The sequence below is a fragment of the Parus major genome, chromosome 1A (genome assembly GCF_001522545.3).
Source record: "Parus major isolate Abel chromosome 1A, Parus_major1.1, whole genome shotgun sequence".
Lineage (NCBI taxonomy): Eukaryota > Metazoa > Chordata > Aves > Passeriformes > Paridae > Parus > Parus major.
This window is the reverse complement of record NC_031773.1, coordinates 59,581,552-59,592,371: the sequence shown is the minus strand read 5'-3', so window position 1 is coordinate 59,592,371 and position 10,820 is coordinate 59,581,552. Positions and strand designations below refer to the sequence as shown.

The window sequence follows — 10,820 nt, the reverse complement described above, 5'->3', positions numbered from 1 at the left end:
CAAATAAATCAATGCACGGACAGAACGTGAGGAGCTGGAAAGCGACGCGCCCCTCCTTGACCCCCCGCCTCTCCCCGCTCCGGGCAGCTCGGCGCCTCCCCATGACGTCTCAGCGGGGTGGGGGGGAGGGGCACCTCCGGGTGACGTCACACCGGCGCTACGTCAGGGGGCTTCCCGTGACGTCACACAGCGCTGTGTCAGGGCGGCTCCTGCCCGTGACGCGGAGCGGCCGGAGCTCGGCGGGCGGCTCCGGGCGGAGCTCTTTGCGCAGCGCCGGCCGGAGCGGAGGCAGCCGCAGCCGCTACGAGCGGAGGGACAGCCCGCAGCCATGAAATTCCAGTACAAGGAAGACCACCCATTCGAGTACAGGAAAAAAGAAGGGGAGAAGATCCGGAAGAAATACCCCGACAGAGTCCCCGTGAGTGCGCGCGGCCAGGGCGGCCATGGCTGCGGGCCCGGGCTCGGCCGCCTTTGTTTTCCGTGCCGGCCATCGGCTGCTGCTCGCTTCATTTTGAAGGCGAAAGAAATTAGTTTAGTACAGATGATTGTGGTCTCGCTGATGTGATTCAAGTCCCCGGCTGCTTTTCTCCTTAGTGCAAAGCTGGGGCTCTTTATGATGCGGGAAGGGCTGCAGTGTAGGTGGGTGGGCGCGGGGTGGAATACACCTTTTTCCCTAGGATCCGCAGTAACTCCATAGGGGGAACGTTGCTGCTCTTTTTCTGACATGCGTGGGGGTGAGTGGGGAAGGAGCTTACCCTTGTTTCTGTGAAAATGGAGATCAGTGAGTGGGTTAACCGGCTACTCTTCATACTAAACATGGTCTGCATCCGGGTCATTTCATACGTCCCTGTTATTTTTATTTTACTTCAGTTTGGCTTGTCTTTTCGATATAGCCTTGCTCTTTTCCTTTACATGAGCAAAAAAAAAAAAGATACTTCTCAATCCTTTTGCCCTCCTGTTTAATCATCCTGTGGAGAAAATGTTATTTGGAATGCAAGGTCACCTAGCTAAATTTTGCTTCCTCATTCTTAGGCCCCTATGGAGTGCCTGTGCAAAACTTCTGGCTTCATAATTCCTGGGACAAAAAAAAAAAAAAAAAAAAAAAAAAGACATTATAAATCTAGTTAAGTGTAGAGGTTTTTTTTCCTTTTTAAATAAACATTTTGCAAGTTCGTTTTTTTTTTCCATCCCCACTGGAGAGGTGTGCCCCAGAGTTACTGCACAAGTGTACTGCATTCAAAAAAGCGGTGACACCCCCTCTAAAACTAATGGCAAAGGGGGAATAGTTACACCCCATGTTTTCCTGCTGGCTAACAGCATTTTTTTATTTTGGGAGTGGACCTCAAAAGGACTTGAAAAAGTTTTTGAAAGTCAGTATTTGGGTGCCTTTGTTCTCTCTGTTTTTGGGAGGCTTGGCACAGCATAGGTTGAACATGTAGCAGGTCAGCTTGAAGTGTATGGGGTTGGATACTTACGATGAGGGCTCTGTAGGTCTGGTGTGAGACAAGGTGTAAATTGAGGATTAACGTGGCAGATTGCACAGCAGGCCATGACAAATGTGTTAGGAAGAACCCCGTGGGGAGCGGCTCCCCAGGACGAGGCCCAGTCTTGTAGGAGGTAAAGGAGGTCAGGATAGGGGGGCATCGGGAGAACTTTGTAAAGAAAACCAGGACCAGAATAACGAGGTGTGCTGGAGTTAAGGATAATTGGAAATGATGTACGGCAAGGCACAGATGTGAATCATTAATCATTCATACAAAGAAATGAATGCAGCACTCTGTTCTTCACATAAATTCTGTGTCTGCCCTTCCTGATAGCAGGATCCTTGAAGATGTTATCCTTCTGGCTGCCTACACTGCAGTGTCGTGATACATCTCAGCATTTTGATGAGATTTTACTGATCTGCATTATCATAGTCACCACCCAACAACAATGCATATGTAGATCGTCTGTATTCTACCCTTAGGATTTTCCTTGTAGGTTTTTTTATGTACGTGAAGGGTTTAGTGCTTCAGAAGAGATAACCTCCGTTGTTAAATGCTACAGTTAACTGGCTACAGTTGCCAGTCAGATTAGCAGAGCACCTCCATTCCTTCCCTGCATCTCCCAGGAGGGACGTGTCTCTTAAGACCTCTTAAATCAGTGGTAATCTGATTTAAGTATTTCCTAAATATTTCCTAGGGGCTTAGAAGACCCAACACTTACCTTGTTCTCATAGCTATGACTTCTTTTCCTTTGTTATGTAATGGCCAATCGACAATCCCCCTCCTTCCTCGCCCCCCCCCCCTTCCCCCCCAGCCCAAATCAGGATAGTCACAGCAAGGAGTTTGGCTTGTCAGTAGTTTTTTTAATTGGAGGCAAGAACTGGAGGTTTCTCCCCACTGCAGTTTATTGTGTTAGATACTGCCTTGTTTGGCTGTGTTGGTACAAAATGTAAAAAGTGCTGTTGCTGTTCAGCCTGCACTTGTTCGGTGAGATTGTGGTACTGTCCTTCCCTCACAGCATTTATCAGCTGCATCTTGTACAGAAATGCATGTCTTGCCTCAAACTGCCTGAAGGAGCTTAAGTGCCTTGTGTTAACTTTTGTACTTTAAAATATTGAAGTAGCTGAGGCAACCATGTTTCTGTTTAAAATGAAGCTTGGAAGTTTCGGGGGTTTGGCTGTGTTGGCCGCATTCAAATGGAGCCCAGTGAAAAAATGTCCTAGCTGGTACCTCTCTGGTGTGAGATTTTTTGCAGATACTCACTGGGATCTAGAAGGATTCAGGTTAGCATGGCACCATATCCAGGCTAAATATACCAAGTTCATGATAACATTTTATTTTGGCATGTTGTCTTACTGGTGGGGCAACGTCATTTTTTTTTTCAAAAGAAGTCTTTGTCCACAGCAGTTCAACCTTTTCTCTTACACAACAGCTGTATTTGCTGATTTGGATTGCCAAAGAGCTATGTGAGCATGGAACCCTTAGAAATTAGTCTCACAGTGTCTCAGGTGGTGTATTTACCATTATGGGGTCTAAGGAAATTTAAAAGTTTAGGAAGTTCAGAAAATCCAGCTTTAGATTTAGGGTAGGTGGTCAGAATGGCTTCTGCAGAACAGCAAGCCACATAGATTGAAGCATTATGTATCTTTTACCAGTTCAAAAAATACATATCACAAAAAAAAGCCTGCAGGTTTTTTTTCTGCACAAACACAGTGGTTCCGAAGGTTTAAATGGAAAAAGAGATCAGGTCATTTTGGAATACTTCCTGCTTCTGAGGTAAATATTTTACCTACCTCTACTAACAAAAAAATATCTTTTAGCACAAGACCTCTAGATCTCTTTGATCTTAAAGCTGCTGAGCTTTGTAGTTTTCTATGTTGGAATGTAAGGAAATTCATATTTTGTGTCAGAGGTCACTGTGGGTCCAGTTGCCCAGATGATAGGCTGGTTTTAATTATTGTATGTTTATATGATTAAGGAAATGCCCAGAGCTATGTGAAATGCGGATAGTAAACTTAAAGAATATGAATTTCAGAGTAGACGATGACTCTTGAAGAACTGGAGATTTTAAAAAAACATTCCTCAGTGAGCTGTAGTTTCTCTTGAATTCTTCGCTTCACTCAGAGCACTTGGCATTGGTGAAAGTAGAAATTAGGATGTGGGACTACTGGGAGTAGGGTTGATTTTGTGCAAGAGAGTTTGGAACTGTAACCTGGAAACAGTTTAACTTATTAGTGTTCATATGTTAGCCTCCTGACAGCTTCTTCATGCAAAATTAACCTTAATTTGGAACATCAAGGTGTCCTATTTTTTTTTTTCTCAGCCATTATGGTTTATTTTTATGTCTGTTCTTTTTTTCACTCACCACGCTTATTGCTTCAATCCTGGACTCCCAGGACAGCTATTGGGAGTCATTTAAAGTTGTTTACTGTTCTTCTTCTTTAAGTCATCTCACCTGTGTGTTCTCCAATGTTGTGTATTTCTTACAGATTAAATACCTAAAGGTGTGGTAGCTCCATCAAAGAGTAGTATCCTTATCCACTGATGCTTTTTGGACTGTTTTGGTTTATGGTTCTCATCATCTGTTTCTTGCTTTCTCTCTCTCTTTCCAGGTTATCGTGGAAAAAGCACCCAAAGCCAGAGTACCTGACTTAGACAAAAGAAAGTATCTTGTGCCTTCCGACCTCACCGGTAACAATGCTTACCTCCTTTCTTCCTGATTTTCAGTGAGAGGGTCTCAGAAGTGCTTTTTACTCTGTGATCAGCACAGAGAAAATATCCAGAGAGGCTCAACATCTTGTTTGTCTGCTGTCCTTGTTATATTTATACCTTACAGCCTGGATTACAACTTGCAGAATTCTCTGAGATCTTTTGAGGTATCTCACTGGTTTAGCTAGCATGTCACAGCTGAGTTCTAACCATGATGACAGTGACTAAATTGTGCATCATAGGCAGTGTCATCATTACCAGTCAATGATGACCTAGCTGCAGAGGTGCCAGAGGATGTACTCTTGTTGCAGAAAAGGACAAGTTCTTGCAATAATCCCTTCTTTTTCCACCTCTGTGGCTGTAGTCATAGCTGCAAAGTTCTTTTTCTGAATGGTCGTGGTGATTTTGAGTGTGATTACCTCTTGGTTTTTAAGAACATGAATGAGTTAAAGGAACAGCATTTCTTCTTGCAGTATTTAATGGACTGTGAAAAACATTCTTGGGCAATGTAGTTCAAGTAAATGAGTACGTTTTGGTTTTTTTCAGAAATAGTGTAACCATTTACGCCAAGGCTAAATTCTCTAAGGTGTCTTTGATCTGTAGGAGTTAAAGGTTAAGCTAGTTAAAGATCTTGCCACCAATCCCCTCAGTAGAGCATTTCATACCATAGTAGGTGGAGTGTGTATATAGAGGGGACATGGTATGAGGTGTGTACCAGAAAAACTGCCAGTTCTGAGTGGATTGGCTGCTCATGTTACAGCCATGAACATACTGCTTTCTTCTATTGCTTTTTTTTCTGCATTATTCATTTTCCCCTACTTTTTATATACAGCATGTGACTTCCACCACCAAAAGAAAACGTCCATGGTTAGGGTTAAAATACAAAAATAAACAACAACAACAACAACAACAACAAATAAAAATAAAAAATTAAAAAATCCAACGTTCCTGCATCTAAGGCATTCTTTGTTCTTCTTCAGTTGGTCAATTCTACTTCTTAATCCGAAAGCGGATCCACCTGAGGCCGGAAGATGCTTTGTTCTTCTTCGTCAATAACACCATCCCTCCCACCAGTGCTACCATGGGCCAGCTGTATGAGGTAAGCCTGGCCCTTTTCTCTTGCCTGTTGTTGGCAAGAACAATGTCCAGAAGTCAGTGGTTTCCACTTGGTCACAGATGCCTGAACATGGGACCCTCTTGAGGGTCCTGAGCTGTATCCCATCACCTGGTCAGGGGAGTTCCATTCCCCAGCCACAAGCTGGGGAGCCTTATCAATTCAACTAGTTGTTTGCTAGTTGAACGGGTTGTGGCAAATAGTTGCCCCAGCAGTGTTATATTTGTTCTACTACTTTAACAAAATATTGAAATAAACCACTTCCTTTTCAGAGGATGGATTTGGGCTGGAGAGGGTGGAGAACATAGGTTTTGCTGTGTATACAAAAGATATTTCCTTTTAGCCAGTAAAAGTAAGTAAAAAGCCAGTAAAAGGGCCAGCATCACTGGACATCCATCTGTCTACAAATACTTTCTTAGGGAACACTTACTCTTTGTCTGGAGTTACTTTTTCATTGTTTGTACTGTATAAGTGAGGGTTATGTAGGATGCTGTGAGTACTGCTGCCTACTGTTTCTACTCAGCAGTGTTACTTGATCAACCTTAAAGGCATATTGGATGCCCATATTTCTCAGTTCTGTAGCCATTATATCATGGGTGGTTTGCAGCCTGGATTGATTTCTCCTTCTGCTGTGTGTTTTATTAAAAGAGCTCTGGCATGGTGCTGTGAGCCTTGCTTGGCCTGTCATTTTTTGACAATAACTGGTCACTTCATCTGTGTGCTGATGAAGAGAATAAAAGACAGGCAGGGTGCTTTCCAAATCTGAACACGTCAAAGGAGAGGGTCTGACTGTCCAGATCTGAGGTCAGATCTCTGTTGCTGGCACTCTGCAGAATTTTTGTGTCAGTGTAATCATTTAACAGCTCTACTGCCCTTAAGTAAAACAGGACTTAGAAATGCAGCCACTTGTCTAAGTGTTCTGAAAAATTAAAAATAGTATCTAGAGGTGATTTTTTGACTTGTTAGATCCTTCCAAGTCTCTCTCTCACTCTTAAGACCATACCACTGCTGAGATACTGATGAGCAGTCAGAGCTATTTCTGTTGCAGGCTGTGCCTCTTCAAGTAAATTCTCTGTGTACAGAAATGTATTCTGCCTGTGTGTAGAAGCAGAGCTGTGAACAGAGTTCTCTTTGGACTTGGGAAGCAAAGCCTTCAATGTAAAGGGAGAGGAACAGTAAAGGAGTTCAGTATCAATCATGTATCACTCATGTGCAGTGAGTTTCTAGCTTTGGCTCCTCACTTTGTCCCTTTGTCTCTTGGCAGGATAACCACGAGGAGGACTATTTTCTCTATGTGGCCTACAGCGATGAGAGCGTCTATGGCAAGTGAGCAGCAGCCCCCCAGGCATGCAGGCTGGATGGACTGATGGAATGGATTGGTGGGGGAGGGGGTTGCTGGAGAGGCAGGAGGAGGATGCATGAGAAGACAAAGAGAACTGGAAGTGAACCACATGGACAATGTCATCAGCTTTCACGCATTAATTATAACCGTTATTTTTTAAATTGAGGGGAGTCAGGGTAGGGGGACAGGGTGAACTTGAAGACTTAGCAAGAGGTTCCACACTGGGGGGGTGTGGAAACTCCATTCTTAACAATTCTTCTCTTGCCACAGCTGGAAGTAGTTAGTGCTGGAGGCTGCTAGACAAGCCAGTGTAGTGAAGCTCCAGGAGAATGACTGGGCAGGATGGCCATTTTCATGTAACCCTTTCATTGGATGAAGAAGGCATGCCATATATTGTACACTGACCTTGTCCTGTCTTGTCCATGGCTCCCATTCAGTGAGCTGTGAAACCCTTCACTCTGCCCACACAAGGCTGTCCTGTGCTGGCAGTCCTCACTCCAGCTGCTACCTGTGAATTGTTCTAAGGTTACTGTGTTTCCTATTATTTCCATCAGTATTAGAAGGACTGGTAGCTCTGTCCATCAGTATTAGAAGGGCTTACTCTGAGGGCTGGTAACTCCTCAGCTGTGAGACAGGAAGGTTGGGGAAAGGACAGAAAGATTCTTCAATTTATTATTTTTTTTCTTTTGTTGCTTTAATTGCAACTGCTGGACAGAAAAAAGACCCTTTTGTTATTTTCAGTGTAGTCAACTGATAAACTCTTAAGCACAGGGCTAGAAAGGACCTCAAGAGCCCTCACCACCTCTGAGACAGGACTGAGTATCCCAAACATGTCCACCATGGCTGTTTATCAAATTTGTATTTAGTGAACTTCACTGAAGAAGATCCTGGAGGCTGCTGAGATTGTCTGTTCAGTTCCTAGCTAGCCTACAAAAGAGATTGCTTTTCCTGATACTTAACTTTAGTCACCCTTGCTGTGCATTAAGGCAACTAACTACTAGTGATCTTATTTTTGGTGAACACAGAAAATTATCTATCAGTGTTGTCCTTGTACCAGTCTTCTGCAGATTTGAAGAGGGGAGAATTCCTGTGGGTTTAGCTTTCCCTTCCATGTCTCATCCCTGTACAGCTCTTGCACCACATGCACAAGCATAGGAAATCAGTCACTGCCACATGTGTTCTGCTGGCTTTCTGTGATTGGGTAACAGTGCCTCTCTAAGCCACAAGAGAGGTTCTTGTAGACTTGAAGGGAAAAAGGAATAGATTATCTGTAGGTTTTTTTCTTAAATTATTTTATTTTAAGCCAGTGTTGTTCTTAGAAGAGTGCCAGATGGGTGCTGTCCTGTGCAAGCCTTGTGCTGTCATACCAAAGCAGTTTCTTCCCTCATGCTGGCATGAACAGCAGATTTTCCCATTACTGCCATAACTATGATGAAGGAATGGGTCTTGGAGTGTGAGCTGACTTTCAGGAGAATTCCGGGGTCTTATCTAAAAATCAGAGAACTAGGCCTGAATTACTGTAAACATTCCTACATTTAAGAGAGGGACCAAGAGGGAAAAAAGAGAAGGATGAACAATACAGGCAAAATCCCAATTTAGTTGAAGGCGTTTGCTCAGTTTACTTACCTGTAAAGTTAGATCAGTGTTCCCTGTGTTCCTCAGGAATGAGAAATCAAGATGAATGCTCCTCTGAGTGTGGGGAACAGGAAATCAGGTTTCAGCCTTCTCTGTTGTTACATGGAGGTGCATGAGACGGGAGAGCTGATGGGAGTGTCAGGTGGGAGTTAATGGCAGAACTGTGTGAAGGTCAGGGAGGGCAGCGTGGTAGGGCAGAGGGGTTATAGACTGTGTGGGGTGGCAAGTACCCAGAAGAATGGGAGAGAAGTGAGGAACCATAAAGGATGCAGACAGAGTAGTCAGAATCGGCAGACAGAGAATGAGGGAGCAGATGATGAAATGGATGGCAGAATATCCCCAGTGTTACATCCTGAACTTCAGGTTTGCTGTTCCATCCTTTGTTCACCTGGAATAAATGTGTTTGGATGAGTTTTACCTACTGCCACTTAGATAACTTCAGTTTCTCCTTGCACTGCTCAGTCCTCTCTTTTAGACTCAGTCTCCTTTGACTACCAGGTTCTCTTCATGTCCAGTGGGTGCAAATCTGCATCAATCTCTTGTTTTAGGAAGCTCTGAATATTCTGAAGTAGAGAACAGACCCCAGGAGACTTTCTAGGATAAAAGAGAAGACACATGCAGATGGTATGCATCTCTGCTGCTCTCTTACTTGTTCATACCAAGCACGTGGTTAAGCACACTCGGGAAAAAGAGTTGGCATCTGGGGTGCTTGGTTTTGTGTTCAGTCCTTCCCTCCCGCTGTTGGGTTTATAAATGACATGTGAGACTAATCACAACTGTTTGTTACGTGTAGAGTTTATGATTTAATTTAGTTCTTTAACAGTTCTTTCAGCTGAATTGTGGCATTTCTTTTTTTGTGCTAGTATTGTACAAGGTAATGATGGTAATTTTTTTGGTGTTGGTTAGCTGCAGGTTATTGTAAAATAAAGTTCAGACTAGAACTTAATCAACTTATCAATAAAGATGCATTTGAAAATCACAGATTGGTTCAAAACAGGTGACTAGCATTTCTTCCCAATGTGAGCTTGTAAATAGAGGGACAACTTTGCCAGGACTTTTGCTGCTACTTTTTCCCACAGCTCCAGCTTTACTCTGTCCCGTCTACCAGGACAAGTCCCATCTCTCCGATTTTTGGTGGTATTGTCACATACACACCTAGCTGTGTCTTGCCATGCCACCAGTGGGAACTTTAATTAGACCTGGATATGTGAGAATGTCTTAAGGTGCATAATGAATACACTGATGCATTTTCTGTAATTTTAAGGTCCTGAACAGTGATGGCACCTTGACAGCATCACCAGCCCTGCCTGTCCCTACCAGGCACCTTGGGCCACCTGTCCCGATGCTCATGGCCCAGGATTGTTTTTATCCATCATCTGTTTAGCTGTCCCTGTCAGCCCCTCAGGACTGTAACCACCTGTGCTGGTGCAGCCATGATCCTGCTGAGCCCCTGCCCTTCGCTGGGCCCTGGCGTGCCGGCAGGATTCCTACCTCATCACCTATGGATGGGGCTTACCACCACCTCTGGCTGTGCCCCACTGCCTCTGGTGAATGCTGTGGGACAGATCCCATGTGCTGTGCCAGCCACATCCCTCATGGAGCCAGCCACTCGTCCTTCCTCTGTCACCACAGCCCAGGCTGAGGTGTAATTTGCCGTGGGAAGAAGTGGGAGAGGCCCAGGGGGTCTGCCATGCCACAAGGCCCTCTAAAGGTAGGAGAGCAAAGATAAGGAAATATGGAATTCCTTGAAAAGGAAGCCTACATTTGTGATAAATGAGGTTGCTTTTCCTTGTGGATATTTGTGCGCTGACGGGGAACAGTCCTGCTGGGAGCTGGCAAAACCAGTGGGAGCTATTTGTTCAGCACCATGATTCCAGGCCAGGCTCTGGCAGTGTGTGAAGAGGAAAAGGATGCATGCTATCATCTGGAGAAGCAGTGACAGACATGCCACTTCCTGCCCCTCCCTTCTTCCTTCCATGTCACCTGTGGTTTGTGTGAGTCCCTCTGGCTGAGGGGGCAGGAATGGGCCATGGCAATGCTCCAGAGGGACCACTGGCTCCAGCCCTGAGAACTGAGTGAGGGAGTTGCTTGGAGTGATAAAGTCAAGAATTGCAACGCTGAAAATCACAGTAATAGAATTTGCTATGCTCAATAGGACCTTCTCTTCCTGCTGCATACAGAGGGGAGCCACTGTGAGAGCTTCTGTTGCTGCTACTGAGGGAGAGGCAGTAATTCATCTTGCATTGGAGCCTCCCCTTAGCAGCAATTTCTGTGCTCATATCCACCACTGTGACTAAAAGAAGCTGCCTCTGTGCCAGAAGGCTGCTGTGACTACAGCCAGATGGGCATAGATGTAGCGAAAAGCATACACTATTAGCTGAAATAATTTGAGTTTCAGTTTCAAATACAGTGAAGAGTTTTCTGTGTGGGTCCTGGTATTGTCACACTTGCTGTAGTAAGGTGATTTAAGATGTGGTGAGATGATTGTGGTACTTTCTGTCTCAAGTAGAAAAGTGGTATAATGTAGTAATATTAA

The 10,820-nt window shown here is 44.5% G+C and overlaps 1 protein-coding gene across 1 annotated transcript; it reads left to right on the top strand.

Moving 5' to 3' along the window:
- The first annotated feature begins 204 nt into the window (after nucleotides 1-204).
- On the top strand, nucleotides 205-9,265 carry GABARAPL1 (GABA type A receptor associated protein like 1). The gene is made up of 4 exons (XM_015628912.3): nucleotides 205-418; nucleotides 4,097-4,175; nucleotides 5,174-5,292; nucleotides 6,572-9,265. Exons 1-4 carry the CDS (start codon nucleotides 329-331, stop codon nucleotides 6,635-6,637), a joined length of 354 nt encoding a protein of 117 aa, XP_015484398.1. The 5' UTR covers nucleotides 205-328; the 3' UTR covers nucleotides 6,638-9,265.
- The last annotated feature ends 1,555 nt before the right edge of the window (nucleotides 9,266-10,820 follow it).